Source organism: Trachymyrmex cornetzi, unplaced genomic scaffold, assembly GCF_001594075.2.
Source record: "Trachymyrmex cornetzi isolate Tcor2-1 unplaced genomic scaffold, Tcor1.1 scaffold138, whole genome shotgun sequence".
NCBI classification, from domain to species: Eukaryota; Metazoa; Arthropoda; class Insecta; order Hymenoptera; family Formicidae; genus Trachymyrmex; species Trachymyrmex cornetzi.
The window spans coordinates 328,483-355,896 of NW_017295960.1; the positions used below are offsets into that span (position 1 = coordinate 328,483).

At 40.9% G+C, this 27,414-nt stretch overlaps 1 protein-coding gene across 18 annotated transcripts in view; it reads left to right on the forward strand.

Moving 5' to 3' along the window:
- The window catches only part of LOC108770948 (Cbl-associated protein), a 104,185-nt gene extending 77,227 nt beyond the window's left edge, over positions 1 to 26,958 (forward strand). For 15 of the 18 annotated variants that reach the window (XM_018522744.1, XM_018522745.1, XM_018522728.1 and 12 more), the window contains 8 exons: positions 6,493 to 6,552; positions 21,518 to 21,722; positions 23,457 to 23,715; positions 23,829 to 23,943; positions 24,044 to 24,166; positions 24,539 to 24,693; positions 24,884 to 24,963; positions 25,542 to 26,958. In XM_018522744.1, coding sequence (XP_018378246.1) covers positions 6,493 to 6,552; positions 21,518 to 21,722; positions 23,457 to 23,715; positions 23,829 to 23,943; positions 24,044 to 24,166; positions 24,539 to 24,693; positions 24,884 to 24,963; positions 25,542 to 25,710 — 1,166 coding nt within the window. In that variant the 3' untranslated portion in view covers positions 25,711 to 26,958. Of the gene's footprint in view, positions 1 to 1,005; positions 6,133 to 6,492; positions 6,553 to 14,231; positions 16,611 to 21,517; positions 21,723 to 23,456; positions 23,716 to 23,828; positions 23,944 to 24,043; positions 24,167 to 24,538; positions 24,694 to 24,883; positions 24,964 to 25,541 lie in introns of those variants that run through there. The other 3 variants (XM_018522743.1, XM_018522737.1, XM_018522733.1) reach the window with 3 other exon arrangements.
- Positions 26,959 to 27,414: the final 456 nt, after the last annotated feature.

Below are 27,414 nucleotides of genomic sequence, written 5' to 3' on the forward strand. Positions count from 1 at the left end.
TCCCGAAACTTCGAGTGATGAGAAAAAGATTAATTTTACATTGTTGAAAGATTATAAAATGTTAGTATTATATTTTTATTTGTTAGCGAAATTGTTATAATTGATTTATAAATATTTCAAATTATTTATGATGGAGGGGGGGAGGGGAGGGAGAGATTAAAAAAGTATCCTCGATGTTTCGCAAAATTAAATGTGTCGACGAAAGTCGAGACGATTTTTTTTCTCTCAGAGTATTTCACAGTGCTGATTTATGCTGAAAAGCGCGTGGCATGACGTGTGAGTAGTGCTCTGTTTGAAGCACATAGCTTTGATACGTATGAATTTTCTTTGTATGTGTAATCTCTCGAAGGTGGTTGCATCAACGTCAGTTAACGCTAATCGCGATTAATTAGGCTGGAGGAGAAGCTGCCGTGGAACAACGGATCTGTCCAAGTTTGTGCGACTATTGTGGTACTTGGCTGATAAACTTACCGGCCGACTCGACTCTCCGGTATCGATTAATTAATCAATCAACGACGCATCGGTGGCATCGTCGGTATCGATTAATTAATCAATCCACGACACCTCTCCATCAGCCTAAAACTTTCCTTCGTGGATATCGCGTCGTGGCCGAGGCTGCGATCTAGAAAGGACAGATAATCGATAATTGGAATTAGTCAACCAGTAGAATTGGTGCAACCTGACCTCGGGCGTTCTCACTTTAGTTTAAATATGGCACAGCTCTTCTATCGATATTGGTGCGCGAGCCAGTCTTTTCGAAAAGCTCTTTTTGCAATCCTCTCTTTTACGTATAAGCACACCGCCAGCCGCAGTAACATCACGATGAGGAGTGGCGAACCCTCGCATCGGCACGCTGTCGCACCGGCGAAGCTCGGCGCGTCCACCAGCTTAACCTTGAGCGGGACAACCTTTAGACGACTGATATTTTGGTGGCAGGGTGTAAAAGCGAAGGGCCTTCGATGGTACATCGAGAATCTGGATCAAATTCCAAAACTTTGTCCACAGACGACTCGGAGATCGAATATTTCCCGATCTCGCCAACTCTGACGAGGATCCGCGTGCATCGAAGAAGCGCCTCGTGCACGTCAAGAATCACCTCGTCCACCACGGCATTCTCAACGTGGCACGAGTGGTCGATATTGTCCTCGATCGATACAAGATCCCCGCCGCAGGTCATGAGAGCCCCTCCTCATAGCCTCTCATCATCCGGTAGAGCTCTTCCGCAAACTATGTCGGCGCCGAGGCCTCCTTCGCCGCCCCGAAGAAAATCATCACGCCATAACAGAACCTTGAGAAAATTATATTCGGAGAATACGCGATTGATCGATAATTCGTACACTGCATATTCGAAACCTAGGCACGAACAGTGCTTCGCGCATGCCGACAGCGTGTCGAGCATCAGGTCTCTAAGAGAGAGATTTTGCAGTAATCTCGAGCGGCATCGACAAAGTCGCGAGCAGTTTCATAGCACAATCGTACGCACGTCCTCCAGCAGCCCGATTGCCTCAAAGACCACCAAGGTGTCTGCTTTGTTCTCCAACACCTTCGGTAAAAGAAAATCGGATCCCTGCTTGTCACAAACTCAATTTGAAGCAAAGAAGTTAAACTTGCCGTCAAGTAGTGCGAGAAATCACGTTTGTTCTTCAACGTCGCCGGCATCGAGAAGTATTCGCGAATCTTCAGTGAAGCTTGATAAACTCACAGCAGTAAAGGTACCATCCAGACACGCAACTTCTGTTGCCACTAAAGTAAGACAGAAATCTCCAGAGAGAATAAAATCGGAGCCTCTCTCAACTGCGAAGAGAGAGAAACTTCGTTTGACAAAGAAAGAGCAAGAACAATCTTGTAGGAGGCTAAGCAGATCACAGGAACTCTCCTCACCAGTGGAGGTTAAGAAAGCTTTGCAGAAGCACAAAGAGAAAGAAACGAGGGACGTGCAGACTAAGATACTTTCGTCGGGCACTGTAGTAAAGAGCTCGACGATCTCGTCGACGAGTAAACAAAAGCGTCCAGTGGATAAATCTCTCAAAGCTGTTTCGCTCAAGGGACAGGAAATATTACGAAAGACATCTGAACAGCGTCCTGAACAGCGTTCTGAACAGCTTACGGCGACGAAAAGGGCGTCAAGCGCCCAGCTAAAGTCTCCTGCGAAAAGTACGTCATCACAGATCACTAAGCTGGAGCCAAAGAAGACGAAGACTGTCTCGAAGCCGCCAGAAAAGCTGGTTGTTAGCAAAGAATCCTTGCGTTCGATATCTTCGTCCTGTTCCGAAGCGATCAGTGAAGTGAACAAGAGGAAGCGACCTCGAGAGAAACCGCACACGATCGTTAAAACTCCGACAAGAAAGCCAGAGACAATACGCATAACTGTGAACGGTGACAGGAAAAAGATGGATGCGAGGAGGAAAACACGGAGAGATAAGAGCGTCGATGAAGCAGACGTGAGCAAGACTTTGAACGGGTGGAGGGAGATGGCCGAGAAGGACGAGATCAAGATTCTGAGGAGAATAGAGAAGATAGCGCCGAGTGTTGGGCAAGATTCCAGAACCACCTGCTTGACCGTGGAGGAGATCAAGAAACATCAGGAAGCAACGCGCACAGACACTTTCTTCCAAAACCTTTTCTTACGGAATCATCCGTCGCTCGTACAATCTCACGAAGAGAACATGAAGAAGTCTCTCGTCAGCGAGCGTGCAAAAATATTCCAAGACGGCGTGAGGGAGAGCTTCAGGTCGGAGCCGTCTCTGAAGTCTTTGAGCGTGTATTTGGCGCACAAGCGGCCGGTCTCGAACTCAAAGTTCAAAAACTGGGAGCGCGAGAGCGGCGTCTCGTCCAGGAGTTCAAGTCCGTATGGAGTCTGCTGGCCCGGCCGGTCGGTTTTTCAAAAGATCGGCAAGTTTGACAGCTTGTTGAATATTGATGATTTTGGATCGTCCACCATGTTGCGCGTTCGTAGTCCAGAAACTATGTCGCGGGAACACGTGAAGGAGCGAAGTCTAAGCGAGCCGCCATTGAAGACTCTGCCCGAGTCCAGAGAGTCTTCGCCAAGATCCTCTTCGCCATCTCCGGTGAGATCGCAGGCGTCTCGACGAAGTCACATCTCCAAGCAGGAAGACTTAGACGCCCCGCTGACGATTACGAAAAAAGTAAGAGCCAGAAGCGCCGGTGAGGCAGAAGACGCCAAGAGGGAGGGTTCGAATCTATCATTGACGAAAAGCACCTGTTCATTATCGTCCATGGATCGCGAGGATTATCAACAGTATATACTCGAATTGTTGCACCACAGACGCAAATCGACACGGTACAAAGATCTGCGCGACTTCTATGCGAATCTCAGCAGGATGGATCAGTTGGAGCGTACGTTTTCCTCCGGGGATCTACGACCGCGGCTGAAAAACGAAGAAATCATCGATTACGATCGTTGGAAACGGGTTAGATCGAAGGAGAAGGCAGAACAGGAACTGAAGGCGCTTTATGGAAAGCTGAAGAGCGTTCAACGTGACAAGGACTTTCTTTTCAGCGCGAAAGACATTGATAAATTTAGGTGGCACGGCGATTGTGGGCTGCGCTGCAAGGAACGCTCCGTGGAAGATATCTTGCAGTATTTTCGAAGACTTCAGAGCGAGGAAGGCGAACTGGACTTCTCCAAGAAAAAAGCTGTCATGCAGAAGGATACATACAAACCTCTCTGGCGTGGAAATTCGGTCGTGAACGTGGCGACTACGATGCAGCAGAAGGCGAATGTCAATTTTCGAGATACTAACAAATTTGCAGATTATCATCCATCGTTACAGAGGAGTCTCGGCGGCAGCAAGAAGTTCTGGAGCAGTTTGTCCATCGAGCAGGTAACCAACCTAAAGAAGCAGCTAAACGAAATTTACGGTAGCGACGGTCCTCAGAAACGATCGAACGACGACGTTGTCGATGCACCTCGCGAAATTAGCGAGTATCAGCAACCTATTAAAGAAAATCCCATTGCTAAAGACGAAAATTTGACTAACTACGAAATTATTGTACCACCTGAAGGCGATTCCCAGAATTATCCTCAAGACGATTCAAAGAGTCTCCACGTACGATGCCATTCAATGATAGCGACGAACGAGTCAATATTAAAAGAACAGAGCGATGCCGAGAAAACCTTGAAGAAGAGCGATTCCATTGGGCGTTTGAAAAGCATTGAGAGATCAGAATCAGAGAGATCGATCTCGCCGTCGATGTCGGAGCTGGAGAAGAAGAGGTTGTCGTTGACTCTCGGTAAAGAAGTGCTGGACAAAATGATGCGAAAAAGACAATCCTCGCCTTTAGCGCCTCGCGAGACTCGTGGTAGCATCGCCGCTGCCTTAGCGGCCACGAAGATACCGGCAAAACCATCTACAAAGAGTACCGCAAGACCTCCTTATGCGCCCGACACGCCCAGCGTGGCCAGCACTTCCCCCAGGACCTGTTATTCCCTCGAAGCGCCATATGTTGAAGACACGACTAAATCGAAAGACAAGAGCGACTTTCTGCTGGTGTTGACGCCCAATAACGAGAGCCCCAGCGACAAGCAACGCGTGGAGACCGTGCTCGAAGAATGGTCGAAGAAACCTCCCTTGTTGGCCATGACGGTACCAACTGAGAAAGCAAGATCGAGCAGCAAGTTTGCATCGGGCAGCGATGGAGACAGCATGACGGAGAGTTCGGAGACTTCAGTGAGAACGGTGATCCAGCGGGGCAATGGACCCGAGATGGAGGATGTATCGCGGAAGATCGAGTTCTTCGAGAATGTGGAGAAAAGAACAGAACAGAAGGAGATCGTACCGATGGCGACTGCGACGACGACGACCACTACGACGTGGACGTTTCGCGGCAAGAAGAAGTTACCGTCGTCGCAGAGCTTCGCTGATCTGAAAGAGCTTTTTGGCGAGTCCGAATCAGCCAAGTATAGTTCGCTGGCCGGTACTGCCGGTAGGCTCGATCGATCGCGATCGACGTCGCCGCGGGAACGAAAGATCGACGGCAGTTCACCGACGTTGCCGGAAGTGACGAGTACGCGACAACAACGACGGTCGTTCCGCTCCTGTTCACGGGAGCGTGAACACGACGCGAGGCCGCGCAGCGTCAGTCCGTATCGCGCGACCACGCGATCGAACTCGTCCTGCAGCGTGGACAGCGGCAGCGGTTGGCCGCGCAGTTCGTCGCCGGATCCCGAGAGGTACTGGCGAGCCTATCTCAACCCGGTGCGGAACGGCACGGTGCGTAGGTTACGCGCGAGATTCGAGAGCGCCGAGGACCTGCCTCGACGCGTCAGGATCACCGCCGCGCCGAAGCGCTTTCGCAGCGATCCGGAATTGGCACGGAGCTTCTTGAAGAAGGCGAGCGAGGGAGAGGAGCGTGGCAGTGCTCTGAAGCCTCACGAGCACGTCGACGTGGCATGGTTGCGCAAGAAATTCGAGACGAAGAAGGGACGACCGCGGATAGGACGAAGGGGCGAGTCACCACCGATCCCGCGGGTACCGTTGCGCCGGGAAAATCTCTCGATGCCGCACATCGATGTCATCAGCAAAACAGTCGAATTGAAGGAGCCCCAAGCTACCAGCACTGTCACCAACCACGTGACCAGACGAGCGGAGACCAAAGAACTCGAGGCGAAGAGACCGGTCTGCCGGATGCGGAAAAGATTCGAATCATTGGACACCGGTGGTGGCCGAACTTCCATAATGGGCGAGATGTTCACGTCGGCGCCGGATGTGCGTGAACTTCGTGACATCGCGCCTTACCTGGCCGGGAAGTGGGTGGCGCACCGGTACCCCAGTCGTCGGGACAACATGCGCTCGTTGTCGTCACCGGCCGATCTCAGGATTCACCGGGGTACCTCGAAGACGCGTTCTTCCTCGGTTGACAAGAAGAAACCGGAACGTCCGCGTGCCACCTCCTCGTCACCGACGCGACCACGAACGACCCCTGCGTCGATCCTCAAACCGTCACAGCAGACTGTCTTCGCCGGACAACCCTTCGACCCCGACAAGCACAGACCGAGGTTCAGGTACCAACCACCGCCTCCGCCGCCTTCGCCCACCGCCGTGCGAAAGCATAGAACCTGGTGGCCGACTCTGCCTGTCTACATGGCGCGACCTACCGTCACCTTCGAAGGTCTGAAATCTCGTCAGCCATTTGGAGCGTCTAGGCTGGATTGAGTCTTCCTAGATTTCAAAAGCGGGAAGAAGGAGCCAGGAAATTTCTCCGTGTCTTTAGAAATAAATCTAGGTTTTTTTTTTGGTTGATTAAAAAAGTAGAGTTTAAGTTCGTTAAATTGTGTGATTGAATTACGAAAAATTATTACCGCCTCTCGTGGCACCAATATCGTTAGATATTAGAGAAGAACGTGCGTCAAGTTGACCGACAGGTTCACTCGGCAACGTGTGTGCGATTCCTCGTTGAATCCCGCGAGTTGATTTTCATAGCTGGTAGAACGGCTAGTTATTATTTTAATTTTTTTCCGCTCATTCATAGAATACTCGAATGCACCCCCGCCGCCACCAAAATCCCAGCACTGCAGAGACGATCGCCAAGGTAATGCCGATTACAAAGCTCATTTTTATTATTATGTACATTTTATTCTTCTGTGTTCTGTGTGCGTCTGTCCGTTCACGCGCGTGTAGCAGTTTGAATCACCCTACCGTGTGTATCATGACATCTGGCATACTGGCCTTCGTGGAAACTAAACATATTTAACCAACCGGACGGTTTTTTTACCTGGAAATAATTTTGTTTGAAAACTAACTGCTAACATCTAAATAATTATAATGAAATGCTTTTTATTCTATCCTACACTGAGAGAAAAATGTACTAAATTTTAATAAGTATTTGTTTGAATAATACCACAGTTAAATATTTACTAAATGTAACGTATATTTGATACAAGAATCATTAATTTGATTTAACTATAATATTTTTTTTTTATTTAGCAAATATATTTATTTTCTGTAAATAAATATTACATTAATACTATTCAAACGGTTATTTATTAAAATTTAGTATATATTCTCTCAGTGTATTCAAACACTTTTAATCATAAATTTAGCAGAAATAGAAAATAAAAGAGGAAGTATGTAAATTTCTTCGAAATGCGTACATCTTGTGTACACGTCATCGGGTTTAAGACTGATCGATTTAGAGCCATTAAAATTCGGGCACGTAGTCGATACGGGCTTGCTAAATGCGCGTCGTAATAATGCATCGTGGTGCATGTGACTCGGGATGCATGAACGACGCGTGCTCGGGAAAGAGATCGTGCAACGAACGTTTGCACGGGCGATCGAGCATGAGCGCAATAATCGTGCGGTCGATCGGGAGCACTCCGGTGCTCATCCGGTTGGTACATCACGCGGTTTCGTTACCCGCACGTTCGCATAATGCTTGGTCCAGTTCCAACAAATGAATGCGAACAGTCGCGACTGAGCAGCTCGCCTCAATGAGTACAAACGGCGTCACGCTCATTAAAGCAAGCTGTTCATTCACGTTTATTTGCATTTCTTTGTTTGGCCTAAAATCATAAATCTACACTGAAAGAAAAGATTGGTTGCTGCAACAAATTAGATGGTTAAATATGGCATAGCATTTTTAATTGGCTGTAGCGACCAATTTTTGATTGCGTTAGCCAATCGAAATCTTATACCGACATTGCGGATAAGCTAATACAACCAACAATTGGCTGTTGCAACCAATTAAAAATGCTATGCCATATTTAATCATCTAATTTGCTGCAGCAGCCAATCTTTTCTTTCAGTGTAGAATCCTCAAGTAAGAGATTGAACACCATTTAGATTTCTGATTGACTCGCCATATTTTTCAGGACCTGCTAAAATACACTGCTAAATTTCGTAATAAATGTAAATAACGTGTAACTGAATCTTGTGGTCGTGAGATAATAGAAAAGTAATGAATGATTTAATTAAAAAGTTACAGTAGAGGTAGTTTTAAATGTAATGAACATGTGCATTTTAAATTTAAACAGATCCACATAAAATTTTATGGAAAGTACATTAAATTCCACGTACATGTACACGAATATACTTTTCAATTACAAATACATTAAATGTAACGTAATATCATGAAATTAAATTCAACTTGTGTAAAAGTACATTAAATTTCATGATATTTTTAGCAGTGTAGGATGAGATAAATTATGCACAAGATTCACTGTTAAATCTATAGTGTCAAATTTAATCTAATGTGAGTCGCCACTGCTACTAAATATATCGTTATTTTTTACTAAAATAATAATTAAATTTGATATTATATACTGTTAAATTGATATTGTCTAGTGTCAAATATAAGTGTTTTAGTAAAAAATAATATTATTAAGTAAGAGCAGTGGCGACTTACATATTAAGTTAATTTGACCCTACAAAATTTAACAGTGTAAAATGAAATATCTACGCCACTCATTCTACTTTATGCATCTACCTTATTCTAAGCAGGTCTGGAAAATTATGGCGGACTAATCAGAAGTTGTCTAAACGGTGTCCAGTCTCTTACTTGAGGATCTTTATATAAACCGCGAGCCACCGACGCGAAACGTACCGAAAATAATATGCACTTTCGCATATGGAGAAATCTCACCGTGACGAGTCGCTCGGCCCCGATTAGAAATTTGATATAAATGCGCCTTGTGCTCGCTTGTGCTTTCCTGTAGATGCGCGAGATCGTGAAACAGCACATGAAACGTCAATGTTGAATGCGTCACTGCATGACATTAGGGATACCTGTATGTTTTATCATTTTTCAAAAAGATTGAGCGTGAGATTAGACCGCTTAATTAAAATATTTTTGCAATTTTTTTATGTATAAAACATTCAGAACGTAACATATTAGTAACGATAGCAATTAGTTATTACGGCTGAAAAGTGAAACGAATTAATTGCGTGCGTATTAAAAACATAACAACTTAACAGAAGTATGTACATATTTAATATTATGTTACGTTTTATATTGCATAAAAAAGGGAACGAATAATCAGGAAACGACGGAAAAAAATGATGGCAACGTTTCGGTGTGGACAAAGAGAAAACTGCATTTGTGGCCTGTTATGTGATCGATTGATTATGTTCGGTTTACCCATCAATTCTCTATATAATCAGGGTGTTATCGCTAATCCGGAAAATCCCGCTTAGAAATCAGTCACGATGAAATAATTGCGCGTATTATGATGTCAAAGAGTCCCTAAATCACTTCATCAGTTTTACGATGTCAAGGGCATTCGCGACTCCGCTAAACATGGTCGCGCATACTAATTGTCTAACGGGAAGGTAACAGTGAACTGGCTGTCGTTCAATTTACACGTGAATACCTAGGAGCACAATACGTGAGCGACACGAAAAACACACTACCTATTTAATTATATTATATACACCTGTATAAAAGATTTCCGGGTCCAATATTAATTATTCTTCGATTTATCGCAAAACAAGATGAATGTAGGGACTGTTACACTAACAATGAGAGAAAATTGTACTAAATTTTAGTAAGAATTTATTCGAATAGTGCCAGTTGAATATTTACTAAATGTAAACATATATTTATTTGATACAAGAATCATTAATTTGATTTACTTCTATATTACTATACCCCTATTATTATACCTATTACTATTTTATTTAACTTTTTATAAATATTTATTTTCCGTAAATAAATGTTATATTAGTACTATTCAAACAATTATTTATTGAAATTTAGTACATTTTTTCTCAGTGTATTTATTATTAACAAAGAAATATTTTACTTTTAAATGGAAAATTCTTAAGTCTAGAATAAAATGATTTTGGACATCGGTTTCGTATCAAATACTGTGGCGCCAGCATAGTGTGTTATAACGTCGGATAAAAATTATTCTAAACGTAAGAATATGTGTTATTCTTGTTTTAAAACAATAATACCCATTTCTACCAATGTAGATTAGTTTCAATTTTGGTTCAACTTACTCTTTATCTTTTTCTAGTTCTAACAATGAGAAAAAGATGAAGAGTAAGTTGAATCAAAATTAGTTAATCTACAAAATCATTCTACATCGGTAGAAATCATATAAGTCAGTCTTATTTAATTCGAGGCAATAAGAATTTAATCTAATCTAAATATTATTTTATTTTTATACTTTTATAAGATTGTAATAAGATTAAGTACGTAAAAAATATGTTTTCGTTTCGTTATTGGACATTCTTTCTGAGCAGAGTAAAAAATACTTTTAAATAAAAACCTGTTTGGTTTCGAAATCTTGCGCCGATCAGAGAAGATATTTAAAAGTCATTAATGTTACGAAATACGACATGCAACTTCAAGACAGGAAGGCGCAAAGCCTCAACAAATTTAATGCTAATGATGTCGATCGTATCGCTTAACGTTAGATCATACCGTAGACGCGATATTACGTGCCGCTAAAATTGGTACAAGTGGCGGTCACGATTATTTTCGACGCGATGATCACAGCGCCGAAGCCGAAGCGGTCGTCGCGATGTCCACATATACTGTTAAATCTTATAGTATCAAGTTAACTTGATGTGAGTCGCCACTGCTCCTACTCAATATCGTTATTTTTTACTAAAACAATGGTTATATTTGACACTATACAGTATCAATTTAACATTATACATAGTGTCAAATTTAATTATCATTTTAGTAAAAAATAACGATATATTTAGTGGAGCAGTGGCGATTCATATTAGGTTAAATTTGACACTACAGATGTAACATTGTACTTTAGTTAATACTGCGCGGTAAATTCGACCATCGCGCACGATTGTCATCGTCATTGCATAACACAATTAACATACCTAATCGTGAGCTCGCGTGACCAGTTTGGAACGCCTTTGGCACTGCAACGATTCTCGGTATCGAGTCGTTATTTCAAATATTTGCTACAAACGTGGAGACTCTTGTCGATCGTCCCTTCTTATCTAATCTCTCGATGATTAACGTGCGTGTGTGTTTCCGTGTTCGACATGTGCAGTTTCGTCGACGATCATACCAGGTGGAATGGGATCTATATAGTCCGTCTTCTCCGCAAGAAGCGATACGAGCGTAGAAAATAATACCGTCGACGTCGTGAATAATTGGCCTGCTCTGGAAAGTGATTAGCGTGCAAAACAACTCATTACATTCTGCGATGCGCTTATATCGCACGCGAAAAACATCGTACAACAACGTGGCTTTTGTCAGTGGCCTTGAACGTCTTTATTACGTCGACCATATATTTATCTTTGCGGATAACGACTCGAAGAAATGACGGCTTACGTAGTTCTCTCACAAACTTTATGTAGCCGTGTATGTTATTTTCTCTCGTGCATTTGGCAAGAATAATTCGAGATTCCTTCCGCATGGCGAAACGTCGTCGATCATTTGTGATTTAACGTTGACACCAACGTCCCGAAATATATCGAGGAACCTAGGCTTTGGTACGGAACCGTTGGAAACATGAGTGTACTTCGTCCAAAGGCGTTCCCCGCGGTTCCTGCTTGGTGAACCGTTCTTCAAGGAGTAGGGAGCCGCGATAACCGGTGCCAACGTCGCGGCGCCTTCCTCAGACGCGTTTCGCGTGCGTCGCGCTACGCAGGTACCGATAACAGGTGTCGGCGAGGTACGCCGTTACGCGAGTGTAAGACAATTCAATCAATTTTAACAAGAGGTTCGCTCCTCAAGAACGTGATAATCGTGTTAAATCGGCACTTCGCGATCGTGCGAGCCCGTTTCACGGAAGTTCTGCGTCGCGTTGAGTGGCGGTGCGACGATTTGAGGTGAATTCTGTGCGATCTGATACGTATTACGCGTACAAGGTCATCTGATATAATCCGGACGTAATCAACGCGAATTCATCCGTACAGGGTTGCCACAAAATTGGAAATCAAGGAAATGTCGGGGAAATTGAAAACGATCAGGGAAATCAGGGAAAAGTCAGAGAATTTTGCTAAGTTTTCTAAAAAATTAAAATTATTAATTTTAAAGAAGTTCGATATTTGGAATACTACTAATTTCACAATAAAATGCAAGCAGTGCAGTGACATTAATATACACGGAGAGGATTTTTTCTTAGAGTTTACTCTGAAAATATGATAGTCGTGGGATAACATTGTATTTTGAAGAATTTTTATGTAAATCGCGCATTCATTAATAAAGCTACAATAAAATATAAAATAAGTTTGATTAATTTTATTGAAGTGTATAGTAAAAATCTTTAAAATATTGTGTTGTACCAGAACTACTATATTTTCAGGGTAAATTTTAAAAGAAGAAGCTCTCCGAGTATAATAATAATTTACATCACTATGTTAAATTGTCAACAAAATATTTAATTAATAATTCAATAGTTTCATAGATCAGGACGAAAATACAAAAGAATTAAAAATATTATTGACAGTCAAAGAAATTATGAAATTTTATCTGAAAATCGGGGAAAAGTCATAGAATTTTAGGACAAGGAATTTGTGACAACCCTGTTTATACAGCGAAAACAAGAGTGAACTTTGAACGACACGTTTACCAGGTCTGTTAAAAATTCAGGATCGCATCGACCGTGAGTTCAGTGGCCGATTGAAATGCGAGAATAGCTTGGTTTCAAATTGAAATCGAATTTAATTACCCGCAGATTCGAGCCTTTGTCCGATAAGAGAGCAATCTCGAAACTTTTAAGGGATAGTTTAAACGAAACGGCGAAGTAGAAATAAGTCACTTTGTCAGTGAAATCGTTCTCGATGAAAGAAAAGAACACGGTATATCTTCCTCGTGCCATGAATGCGTTGATCCACATTGCACCGGAGACTCATTTGAATAGAATAGTCATGAGAGTGCAAGTAGCACCTTTCTCAGAGAAAAGTTTTGCACCCGCTCGTAAAATACAAACAGCCGCACTTCATTAAGGCACTTAAACCTCCGCGAGGTGGGTCTATTTAATAAGGAGCTCTTCTCCAGATTACGTGTGAATGTTCTCGCTTCTAACACGGTTTTCCTTAAACGGCGTATTCTTCACATTTTTCTGTAGCGTCACAACAGCACGCGAAAGTTTCACGGAAACTCGTTCGTTCTCGTTAATTATACGTTACGAGGTCTGCGGTTAATGAGTCAACGTCATTACGTCGTTCGGACATAAAACGCCACGTTTCACGGGACGCGATGAGTGATGTTAAACTTTCAATGAAAGTTCTTGCTCATCTCGAAGGAAGAGAGAGAAACGATAACGCGATGACGGTACAGAAGAATTATCGGAATCGAAATTACGTTTATGTATCGACGATATTGTTTGCCAGGGATACGAAAACAGACATTGGCACATTGAGAAACGTGACACGGAACGACGCGATCGTTTCAACCTTGATAGCCGACGTTGCAGCTCACGTTGCACATCCGTTCGCGTACGAGTCACCGTTACGACGACACGGTCCTTAATACCCAAACTGACGTAAAAGTGATCGTACGTGGGATCGGCTCGTTGAATAAATGATCGCGAGTCATCGCCCCACGACAATAACAAATCGAGTCTCTCTCCATTCGGTCGCCCGTCACCAAGAGTTGATTACCTAACGTAGAATCACGCTTTCCATTTCTGTTTGTAATCGCGCGATTAATTTCACGAGGATCACGATTGTCGATCAGATTCTGTGCAATATCCGGCGTGGCAAAAGATCGTCCTCGATCCTGTCCGCCGGAGATTAATATGCAGCTTGATTTGATCGCGATTTCCGCTCGGCAGCGAAGCGTACACTGAAAAAAATGTTCACGATTAAATCAACGAAAAGATTAAAATAATTAAGATTGATATTTTAGTGTGGACAAACTCTCTAAACTCTTTGGAGTGTGAATTTCCCTCCAAAAATCTCATTCCAAAAATAATGTGAAATCTTACTCTAATAATGTGAAAATTCTGCCTCTTTTTCAAGATTTTAATTAGGACAGACTCTAAATTTTTTGAGTGAATCTCACTTTAAAACAGGATTGACAAAGACTAATTTTTTTTAAATAAAACATGTTTCTTCTTTTTTACATTGTTTTCAATGTTTTAAATATGCTTTAAACAGTATTATAAAAAAAACATGTTTAAAACGTATTAAAAACAATAATCAAGCATATTTTAAACTATATTTAAAACATGTTTAAAACCAACCCTGCTTTAAAAGGGTGAAAGTTTTGCCATTTTTTTTCAAATTCCAATTCAAAGTATTTAGAGAGACAGAAATTCTGTTTGGTCTCACCAAAATGCCATTTTTGTTAGGCTCTTTTGTTAGTTTAATCAGAAATTGCTCTCATAAAATTAAGGAAAACACGAGGAATTGGGAAGAGACGCAGAGTCTGGTAAACGTGTCGTGCGGATACCGAGTGCTTTAATTTCTCCTTAGAATATTCGCGAATCCGTCCGACTTGATATTCGCGAGTCGTTCTCACGATGAGGAACGCAGTGAACGAAGTGGGAACTCGGACGATATTGCCGCTCGTCGCTGACCTAGAGCACAGTATACAGTGGACCAGTCTGGCGAACGACATCGACAATCTGGTCAAACTCCGTCATCCGGCTAAACCGGTGATCCGACGCGACAAACAAGAAACCCGGATCGAGAGGCACACCTATCAACGGGTTTCCATGCCGGAAATGCAACGGGCGTGCACGGTACATTTCGAGGATGATCGCGACACGCCCTTACGAAGAGACTGTCTGGAATCCGAGAACTGCCGATGGAGCTGGAAGCCACGGACGGACTTTGAGAGGGAGTACTTTTACAAGGATTACAAGGACTATTACTGCAGTGACCCGGGAAAATGTCTCGAGCCCGTCTCGCACGAGACGATCCCGAGGGATCGAAGCTGCCTGCAGGAAACACTACACTCTTCCGGAAGTCCTGCCACGCGCGCATCATCCACGCGATCTCCCGAGGGGCTCGAGAAGGAGCACTTCAGCGACAGCAGAGAACGGCTACATGAAATCTTTGAACATAATCGGTATCTCCGGCGACAGTTCTTCGCTGATATGCCGGGGAACGCGCGACAGAATTGCAACGGTCTCACCGGGAATGTCGGAAGGAGCAGCCAGGAAACGCCGAGGCGTTGTACCGGGTTCGGTAGCACCGAGACGCTCACTAGTCAGAGCAATCAATCGTCCGTGAGCAGTATAAACGACCGGAAGTCCCGAGCGCAGACGACGCGCACTCCCGAGGAAGAGGAGGAAGAGATGGACACGTTAACCGAGTTCGCCAGAAGGAACTTGTCTCGAGTCGTCAATCGCAGGAACGGTCGCGCTCGGAGAGACGGCAGAGTGCTCGTCAACATCCTACCCGGAAGCGAGATAAGACGAGCCGACGTGAGGAACGTAATGTCCGTTAAACTCGATGAGGCGAGTAATGAACGGAGCGAGGGATCACCGCTCGTCGAGGAAGCTCGAATTCGAGACGCGACGAGTGAGAGGAAAATCCAGGGTAAATCGCGTCAGTGCCGCATCAAGGAGAACGAGATTAATCCCGACGCATGGTACCGAGAGAGGAATCTTCCGGAGTACATCTTCGGCTCAATCGCGAAGATCGATTCTAAGACTCGAAAAGAAGACTGGGACTTGCCGGATGGGAGCGGACACCGCAACATGGACGAGGCAAAAAACAAATTGGCGCGGAAGAACAAACTCGAAGGGGATCAATTTTCTCAAAACGAGCCTCTCTCTCGGATCATCCGTGATTACCGCGAGCGATCAGACTCCGTTTCGAAGAACATCGACGAGACGAGCATGTCGAAAAGCGAGGATAGGACTTGCTGGGATCTAGATCTTTGCAGGTCTCTGCCGAATCTGACGATCCTGAAGCGGAACCTCGACACTCCGCTCTACGTCGCCCGTGCGGTCAACGTTCCCGAAGGACTCGAATTACTCGGATCGTCGGACGATCACGAGCTCGAGCCTCGTGTCGTAAGATCGAGTCGTGTCGAGTTCAAGCAATCCCGAGAACAACGATCGGGACAATGCGAAAAGATTGTAGATCGGACACGCTCGATCAACCGTGGACAATCGACATCCAAATCGACGATGGACATATTGGTCTCGCCCAACCGTTCGACCCCACGGCGCGAGGTCAAGGCGACGAGAATTCCTCCTCCCTTGGACCTGAGCATGGTGAACGAGCGATGCGAACTCATGGAAGCGAACGAGAGGAAGCATCTGAATGATTATAGCGTCGACGTGGCGATTCTACGCCGTCATGAGGATCATATGAAAGATCCGCTGACCGTTGCCGAGAACGTTAACGACGTCGTCAGAGATAACACCTTGTCGAAAATCGTGGATGAGAGGAACACGAGAGGAGATCGTCCACATGGAAGAGACTCTATCGGAAGACGGCAATTATCCAAACCTCGGCACAAATCCTGCGGCGATCTATCGTTGACCGGTGAACTACAGGCACCCCAGCTTGTCAACAATTGCAAGAGCTCTACGAACGATCTACAGGGAGCAGATCCCGCCTCGATCGAGATACTTCCGATTGACCCTGATACCTGCCGCCGTGACCGAATCACCAGCAGCCCTTTGTTCGATCAGACGAGTCCGATTGGCGGACTTCACGCCGCCGGAAGCGCGCTTCCGTCTACGGTCTACGGACCGATTCCGTACAGTCAGTAAACATGCGCATAATTTTCCTGAAATAATGCTCTTCCTGCCGCGCGTAAATAGCCGCGCGCCCCGTTAGAATCGCCTCGGCATACCTAGCTGTTGCTGGTGTCGTTGGCGCCATGATTGAGAAGAAGGGAGAAAAAAATAGAGAGAAATAAGTAGAGGCATGGTACCAATTAGGTAGAGCAGCATATCCTTTCCGGAACGTTGTTTTAACTTAGGAAACTCAATAACCTCAAATTACGTGTTCAGATTCGAGTCGATAGAAGTATTTTGAAATATATCTGTATCAGATATGTTAAAGCCCGTATATTAAATTAACTTCGATATATTAAAGTAACTTGTGTTATATAAAATATCGTAATAAAAAAAGTTTGAAATGCCTTCGCCAGCAATTGGAATCTTTAAAAACATCGATATTTTGTTCGTGAATTTTAGGTAAATTTAATTTATCTATAAAAAGTAAATAAAATACAATACATTCAATTGCTGTGATGGTAAAAATTTGTTGAAGTTGAAACTTTAACAAGTATACTAGAATTCTTTTAGATTTTTATATAATCCGGAACAATAACAAATTTTTTACATATTGTTTCAGTTAGGTCGTATTGCAAGTTCGAAAATAATTGGCACGTATATCTGAGATATATTTATTTAATAATGCATATAGATTTGTTATTCCAACGTCTAACTTTGATCGTAATTGGCACTTTTTTATTTGAATAAAAAATTTACTCTGTTTCTCGAAGATTGCTGACGAGAGGATTAAAATTTCATGTTGCCAGCGATTAAAGATAATTGACACGACGTAAATATCAAGTCGTAAGGCGAAAAGTGTACTTCTCATAATCCACAAAAACTCTAGAAACGCGTCGAGCATAGAACGGTAAATCGAAATTAAATTATATGAGGAGAGGATCAGATAAAAAGAATAATAAGGTACCGTAACAAAATAGTCTTGGCACAGGATAAGCGCGAGAAACAGAGAGGTAGAGAAAGAATCGATCGCGTGAGAATCTCGTTCAATGAAAGCGGTGAAAGGTGTTGCGGCGTTCTGAGAGAGAGACTGAAATTCAGTTTCTCGTTTCGGCATTTGTGATGAGTTAGCGTTACACGCTAACAAATCGGGTTACACGAGTAACGATGGCACGAAACAAAGTAGTTCTGCGGAATCGCGGGAGAATCCACCGAGATTTCACTGAAGAAGGATAAAAGTTTGTGATTTGAAATCTGATCCGATAGGAGAGATTTTTTAAAAATTATTTTTATTCCATGCACATTTGTTTTATCTTTTTATCTCATGACATTTTTCTGTTATCGTACATCGCGATGATTCCCACTTTCAGCTGTTCGGGTTGAAAAATAAATTCCTTGCGATTGGAACCTGAGCACGTATCATGGAACTATTTGGAATGGATTCCGCTAGAAATTATTTAATTATTCTCTACAGTTCTACACTGAAAAGAATAATAGCTAAATATTGAGTGAAATAATTTCAATCAAATGTTCGATTAATTTAACCATAGATAATTTTACTTTTCTAAATATTTAATCACCAAGTATTACCAGATGTAATAATTATAACCAACCGTTGTTAATAATTATTAAATATTTAGAAAAGTAAAATTATTCTAATTAAACATGAGAATTCCTATATTTGATTAAAGTGAATTTTAATGCTTAAATATTTCTGTGTGAATTTATATAAATATCTGATTCTGTAAACTACACGCCGAAATCTTTTTCGTAACGCATTTATGAGCAAAATCAGAGTAATAATATTATTTATTAAATTGACAAGCAATGTAATAATTTTTTTGACGCTAATAAACATCTTTATAAGAATATTAATAATTATCCTCAAACGGCACACTTCATCCCAGCACCTATAAACGACACACTGCTGCAAATTGGGATTTTGTGATTTCATTCACTTATTTAACCATGATAATGTTCTTCAAAATACTTTCAAAACTATACTTTCTTGGGGTAAAATTTCTCAACAAAGCGATTAGTGCAACTCAAATTTAGTTAAATTATTCTTAAGTTATAAAAAAATTGTTATTAAAAAATGATCTTCTTGATGAATCCCAATGTTTTGAAAATTTTGCTGGTGCGAATTCGCACCAGTGTGCCGTTTGAGGGTTAAAAATGAAACCTAAAATTATTTTTGATTGGATTAATCAAACATTCGATTGCAATTATTTCACTCAACTTTGATGGCTATTACCACGCTTTTTTTTCAGCGTATTGTGTTTTCTGGAACCAAGGAAAAACGGAATAACTCGTATCGCAATCCATTTCGAATGGTTTAATAATACGTGCCCTAAAAGACTTCGTCGCCGGTTCGAACTCTCGCGATGCTTACGTCGACCTGTGTCATCGCGGCTGCGCTTTATTAGGAATTGATCGGTTGCAAGCTGTATTCCACTTTATCAGTCGCACGGTCTCGTTGCAGCCCGACGCACGCGAGTACGCATCGTGCCTGCAGGTATGCACGCGCGTGCTGTTGCATCGCGATAAACTGTCGTCATTATCCCGCGCAGCGCGTGCACGAAAGCCAGGTGCGTGCAAAACGCTTTTGTTCGCATCTGAAATACGGAGAGCTTCCTAGTTTTTAAATACTCTTGAGAGATAAAAGAGGAGAAAGGGAACAGAGATAAAGACGGAAATGCGTCACGCGAATCGATACGCGGTCGTTAGTTCCTACGTGCTTTTGCATAAATAAATAATAATCGCCTGTAAATGCGTTAAAAGTTATTGACAGGGATATTTAGCGGAAACTTCTACATGTTCCGGGTCGTTATAACTGTCGTTATAATTTTGCAAATATCGGTGTAATAGATACTATGTAATAGACTCCCTGCACTATGTTTTATATTTAGTTATGTTGTATCACGTGCGCGTAATCAAATGTAATCGAGCATTACATGAACTCGTGTTCAGACACCGTATCTAGATTTTTGCCTCGTGTCGGTCGACGACCGCGTCTTGGGTATCGTTTCTCTCCGCGAAGAAGCCATATGTTGTAGCAGAATGAGATAAACAAGCGGTGGTCTCGATGTGGGTTAAACCGTCGTCTTCTTTATGCGATTCAATTCTTCCTCCATGATATTATCTGGCTGGATATGATTGTCGCATGCTCTAATAACTGTCGGGACTTGAGCATCATCAAACGTTAAAGACGCCGAGACACTAAAATCCCGTCTCTTGCGAATGTGATCTTAATAATCTGATAGCGAATTCAGTTCATTCATTTGCATCGCATTACATTATGTTAGCGCATACTAAAAGCTAAAAGCTGTTATACATGAAATTAGAAAAGTTAAATGTATAAGTAAAGCTATAACGATAAGATTCCTGATAATTTAAAATATACAAATAATATTAAGTCAGTGCAAAAGCTCTGACCCAATTTCAAACAAGTTTTTATGTAAATTCAGAACATTAAATATTTTACTCAAATTGGCAATTATGATACTATTCAATAGAACAAAATTTCAACTTTATGAATCTGTTCTTTTAATTGCGATACGATTTTTTACGAAGTTATGAACCAAAGTCGAAGTGCTATTTTTTTTTATTTAATCCGCGATAACTCGGCAATAAAAAATCTCAGGAACATTTTTAAAAAATTTCGCAGGAAAAACTTTCACGTTAGAAAATTTTTATAAATTTTTTTGGCACGTTAGATATCTACAAGATGAGAAGAAAATTTCTCATTTTGTCCAGCTCGTAGTTTTCTATATGTGAAAATTATCAAACTCACAGAAACTCAAAAAACATAGTGACCTTTCGAAAGTACAGATTTTAACTTTTAAATCCCTTTTTTTTTAAATTTAAATGTTTATTTTTAATGAAGTTGCAGTTACTTGAATTTTGAATGATAAATCGAGTCAGAACTTTTGTACTAATTCAACAGAATAGAAATCAGCGTTTATAAAAATATTTTTAATGGCTCAAAGAAGACATAACGTGTGACAGAAAAATATTTCTGTTAAACTTCATAGTCGTCATCAACGAGACAAAATATACAAATCATATATTACTTTTCGCATTAATGCGTTCCATCCATTGCGGTAAAAGCATGTAAATATTTTAACGATTAAATTACTCAATTATGATATTGTCACGCTATTTAGCAGAATATGCAGGTATTATTTCATTGTTAAAGTTAATTACATTATGCCATTGCAGATATTTCGTATAGAGCAACATTTAATGTACACTAATTTAGTGTAGAGTGACGAAATTCACCATGATATTGGACATTTTCCAGCAAAGACACAGTATAACACAATGAATTATCACACCCATTGTCGTTTGCCACTGTTAAAAAAAGGGTGAAATGATTTACCGTATTATTGTCCTTATTAAAAAATGCTCTTTATTATTAATTCGAATTAAAATAACATTCTTTATTATTAATTCGAATCAAAATAACGTCCACGATTGAAAGCAAAAAGTCACGATGTAAGGATCGTATTTCATACTTTAGATTGTCGCGAATTACGAATCTGCGATCGACATCGGAACGTTCGTCATCATTTTTAATAACGACTAGGTTCACTGGAGCGGTTGACGACGACGATGTAACTCGATGAAATGGCACGCGAATTTAAACCGCGCCCCAATAAAACGCGCTTCCATCAATCGAATAATTTAAACCGAAATTAACCACACTCTCTCGCGTCGCATCTCGTCGTGCGTGCCACAGATCAGGGTTTAATCGAATCGAAATTAAATTGCACAAAAGTGTACATGTAGGAAGAAGTAGAGAATATCGTACGTACATTAGAACGTCCTGTGCGAGAGACACAAAAAATTCTAACGGTCCAAACGCGACGTTCGTTCCGCTTGCGGATCAGGTCGATCGGTGACGATAAATGCGCGTCTCGCTTGATGCAGAATCGCCGAGGCGTTATGTGGAGGGTGAGGTGACGATTCACTATCGCTCGCCGGTGCGTACAGAGGCGAAGGAGCCGCTGAGCGAGGAGGAGCTCGCACGTCGCAGCGCGGAGAACATGCGGCGCGTCTACCAGGAGGAGCGCCGTCGCAAGTATCTCCAGGAGTTGCACGACATCGACTCCCGCAGACACACCGATAATTTTATGTAAGTACAAAGGGTCTCCTTCCTCTTTCTCCTTTTGCTCCTTTTAATTCGGGAGATCGCGGTCGAAGGATCGAATCGAAGCTTTAATCACCTCATCTTATCAAGTGAGACTCGAATTACCTTCGTCGATGAAGAAACAAAAACCCTCGCTCTAACGACGTCGTACTAATTGGAAGACTCGCGTATCCTTCTTGCGTATTTTTCTGTGCTTCTCCGTTCACTCCGTCAAACGCGAGAATATTTTCGAAGATGACGTTAATAGTAATGTATGGAGAAAGGCATGTACATCTTCAGCTTGTCATACTCGGCTCATAAACATTTCCTGCTATTCAACGCCGTTGCGTAATGCATCGTGCACTGTGAGTTGTTTTACGCGGGCGTTACAATGAAAGTGTAGGCGAATACACACAGGTAGAAAAGTCGAGAGAGATTTCATTGATGCTTGAGTAGCCCTAGATATGTATTCTCAATAGCGAAATAGAAAGTCCCGAGTTTACTGAAAAGAAAACGTTACAAAAAAACTCTGCCTTAATCTTTACCCATTCATTACTCGCAGTGTCCAAAACATTCCGGTTTTATAAATTTGCTAAATGAATTAAATTTATACACATTATTATATTTAGCACTAATTGTTTGATAATTTAAAAGCAATTTTTTGCATTTATCTTTATTTAAAGGATACACTGAAAAAAACTAAATTTTAATGAATATTTGTTGGAATAGTTTTAAGTAAATATTTATTATAAGTGTAAACATACATTTATTTCATACAAGAACCATTAATTTAATTTAACTATCATTTTTTATTGAGTAAATATTTGTAAGTAAATGTTTATTTATAGTGTACTATTCAAAGAAATATATATTAAGATTTAGTAAATTTTTTTTCAATGTCCATAAATGATTATCAATCTTTATTTAATTGTCAAATCATCAAAGAGAATAATGAAAATTGAGATATAATGGAAATGTCAGAAATACTTAAGGAGGTTATAAGGGCACAAAACACATATATTAATATTTTCGCTTTAAACAAACTACATACATGTGAAAGTTGTGTTCATAACATTCTGATTTTATTGAGCAACACATTTTTATAAGTTATTTTATTTGTTATTAGTTTTATTGTTATAAACAAAAATTGTTAAAATAATAATAAAAGAAAAATATCTAAATGTTTTTATATAAATATATTAAGTACTAAACATGACTTATGCAAAGTTTCATTGAGATTCACCATTAGTTTATAACAAATAACAAATTTTATTTATTTACTGAACAATTAATGTCTGCATCTCAACATAACTTTACAAAAATATTGTTGAATTCCTAGAGTATTTATATAAAAAAATTGAGATTTTTATCATTATTTTATAATACATTTTCATATATTTATATTAGAGTAATTAACATATTGCATTTACCTTACAAATCTCCTTAAGCAATTATATTAGGAAAAAAATCACGCGGGTAATGTAGGGTTAATTAACGTCGTCGACTATCTGACTCTAACGTATTAGCTGGATTTATCATGAATCCTGAAAAAGACTATAGAGGATGTCGAAAGAATAGATTTACATTCCGCCGAGGCGCATTTCGACTGCAAGCACTCGATAATCATCACAATGCCGAGGAGAGTTAGCATTTACTCGGAGCAAACAGAAAGACAATCCTGGTTTGCCGCGGCTGAGAGAAACCATTCCATCTTCTCGACAACACTTCAACAATTTCCAGACCATCGCAGAAATCGCCCATACCCTTGAATCGCTACGACGATTTCGTGGACGATTTGAGCCAGCGAAGTCGATCCCAAGATCAAACACCGGAGCCGCGTCTGGTGGCAAGAGCGCTCTACAATTTCGTCGGCCAGTCGTCCCGGGAATTGACTTTCCGGCGCGGTGACCTCATATTCGTTCGACGACAGGTGGACAAGAATTGGTACGAGGGAGAATACAACGCGATGATCGGACTGTTCCCTTCCAACTATGTCGAGGTAATCGCCAGTTGAATCTAGATTTTATAAGGCGTATATGCGAGAAGTGAAAATTAGATATCTGGCAACAAAGAGAGTATGCTTTTACTAAGTTATTACTTTATTCTGTACAGATCCTACCGTACGACGGTACGATGCGAACGACACCAAAGAAGGCTCACGAGGGACAGGCGCGGGCCAAGTTTAACTTTATCGCCCAGACCAATCTCGAGTTATCCTTGGCGAAAGGTGAGGCTACCGTTGCGAGAAGAATTTCTCTAAACTTGACTCGAGGCAACGTAAGAAACGTAAATTACTTTTCGGCATATTTACCAATATTTGTTCACAGGCGAATTGGTGGTCTTAACAAGGAGGGTCGACGAAAATTGGTACGAAGGACGTATAGGAAACAGAAAAGGGATCTTCCCGATTTCCTACGTCGAAGTTATCACCGAACCCGGACATCGATCAGGTAATTTAAATCAAAGAAGTCAGATCAGTCTTTATGGTAGAGGTTTATTTTGAAAATCTTACAACTTTTCTTTCCTGTTTTAATTCATTATTTTATTACATTCTTTGTCTCACAATATGACATTGTTTTAGCGCCACTATAGTAGCTTTCCCGTCTTGTAAGAGTTAAAAGAAAGCAGCACAGAAACTTGACAGTGATGTTAATAAAATAATTCATTATGTCATTACATTCCTTGTCTCAAAATATGACATTGTTTTAGTGCTTTTCCTATAAAAGTTAAAAAGCAACAAAGAAACCTGATAAAGTGTTAATAAAAACATTGCAAATCAAACTTCTCGTCAAATCGACAAAATTTGCCTTCTTTTATTTTAGAGACACCGATTCAGAACAAACCGGTCGCGTCTCCGGCGGCGCACAGTCTCTTAGCAAACGGCTCGTCCGGAGGGAAAATGAGTATGGGACCCCATCATTACGTGCCGTCCATCCCGGTCAATATCAACACAACCCAGCCCCATTATAATTCACTGGTAACTATCGCGCGATCTTGTGTCATGGCATAATTACTCCGCGGCGTGATTGAATCCTTCCCGTAACGTTTCATTATACCATCGGATAACGGCCGAGAGACGCCATTTTCGTTGAAAGGGACAGTTCTAATAAAGCGAAAGCGTTTTAAAAAATACACGCGTAACAATCCTTTCTCCTCGTACTTTTCAGCCACGTATGGGAGGGAGCAAGTTGCATGTGTCACAACTCAGCGAAACTCTGCATATCGACACACATTCGGAACCGATCCCGTGAGTCTTGCAACCTTTTACATTTAAATGAAAACTTATACATTAATTTTATATGACTTGTTACCCACGTGTGGATCACCGATAACCTACGTTATCGTATTTATGTATTTGTTAAATAACATGTGTCACAATATTTATAGCAGTACAAAAACCGGTCACTATACTAGCTGTCACTGGTGATTAAAATTGCATGGTATACAATAATTACATAGCAATTTATTTTAGAAAATATTTTATGATCGCGTTTCTTTTTATACATTCTAAAAAATAACGGTGTTTATATAATTCTCACTGTGTTGGTGTTAATATTAATACATGGGTTTTAAATCCACATCATGATGGTGTTGATATTATCACCAGAGGTTTGAAATCCACACCGATATTTTTTAGAGGGTAGCTAAAATATATTAAAGTCTGAATTGAAAGTCCAGTCGATCATCAGTAATTCACGCGACACAGAATGCGTTAACGGTTTTTTTGTCTTAATAAATTTGAGCGGTTATCTTCTCATTCGTGTGATCATTCTATCGTGGCAGGAAGCACAAATATTGAACTCATAAGTATTTACATTTCGACAGATACCGGGCGTTATACAACTACAAACCGCAGAACGACGACGAGCTGGAGTTGAAGGAGGGCGACACAGTATACGTGATGGAGAAGTGCGACGACGGATGGTATGTTGGTTCCAGTCAGAGAACCGGCTACTTCGGCACCTTCCCGGGCAACTACGTGGAGAGATTGTGAGGAAGGCCGACGGTCCAGGACGCCACGCGGCGCATCAGGGCCCAGGATAGCTTTCACCAAAGCACTAAGCGTTAGAATAAGCACCAAATTTCTTAACGTTTAACCCAATCGTTTCTGACATTACGAAGATTTCCGCAAGTTACAGTGAAAAGAGACTTTTGTTGAAGGGAATTCTAATATTTTTTTATTTTCTTCTTTTTTTATTGTAAAAGTGGAGAACGGACATGTATATAACACGCATGATTGTAACTTCTGCATCTTTTATGACGCGCGTTTATTTACAGGTAATTATGAGTACAATTTATTTTACGATTATTTATTTCTTTATTGTGCAGGCGCACATTTGCAGTTTTATTTATTGCGATGCATGAAAATTTTAAGACATTTTAACAATCGATTTTTTAAATGATTTAATAACTAAATTTTAATAATTTTGCTGATACGGAAATTTATATCTTCAAAGTTACTAACTAATGAATTTCTTCATTTAATTTTCGGTGACATCAAAGATATTTACAGATCTTACTCGAATTATGCATTATATGTAATTTCACATAACACACACGTAATTGTCGCAAAGTGTTACTGATACAACGAATGAGACTTCTAATTAAATCCACGCGATTGCGTCGCACGGAAGTACTTTCGCCGAGTTCGGCGAATGTGATTAAAAGGTTTCGTGCCACGTCAAACGATTTTTATCGTTCCGAGCAATGAATAATTCGAAAGGCGAGAGGGTTAAGCGTCCACAACAGGAAGTGAAGAAACGTCACAAGAGTCTTCCTTTTTGGGTCTAACGACGATGTTAATTGATAATGCGGTTAAGATAAATGTTAGAACTGTCAGTTTGCGGCGTGGCGTAATGGGGCTCTCGTGTGATCAGAGTTACTGTCCGTATATTAGTAGATTATCAACTAAGATATTGATGTTTCATAAGTATATATATTTCCTCGGTATATACTTTTGTTTTAAAGTCATTCTTTGTTACGATATGATATCTATGCAGTCAAATGCATGTTAACGATATTCAAAAATATCGGAGATAATCGCTGATCATATCAGAGTCTTTTTTTGGCGTCGAATTTACCAAAAGATTTAGCAAAATAGTACGCTAGGATACGTGAGTTTGTAAGTAAAGTTTGTAAGTGTACGATAACAATTAGTAACTTATTGTTACTGCTGTTCTTGGCAGCTGTTAACTTAATTCAGAAAGAATGAAAAAAAGAAGCAAAAAATGAGGCGTGGAAAGAATACAACATCGAAATGGAGAGGGTTTCGAGATATTGAAGAAATAATAATTAGTTTGAAATTTTAGGGCCGTACTCCGAGATGGGAGGCTAATTAGCACGCGGAGAGACTTGTGTTGAGTTAGAGAGACGCGGACGGAGATTTCCCTATGATTTCGGTAGATAAAATCGGCCACTGTTATTGTTGCATTCGTGAGTATTTCGAGACTAACGGACTTATAATTGAAAGTTTGCCTTCCCAAATTAATATTTTTGTAAGCATTATTTGTACCCAGAGTTATATATAAATATACAACATATACATATATATATATAGAGTAGAGATATATCTATGTATACATATATATATATACATACATATACATACAAATATCGTTATACTGTATACCACGCGATAATATATAATAATATATAAAAATAACATACATGTACACTACGAATAATTAGTGTCGGACGT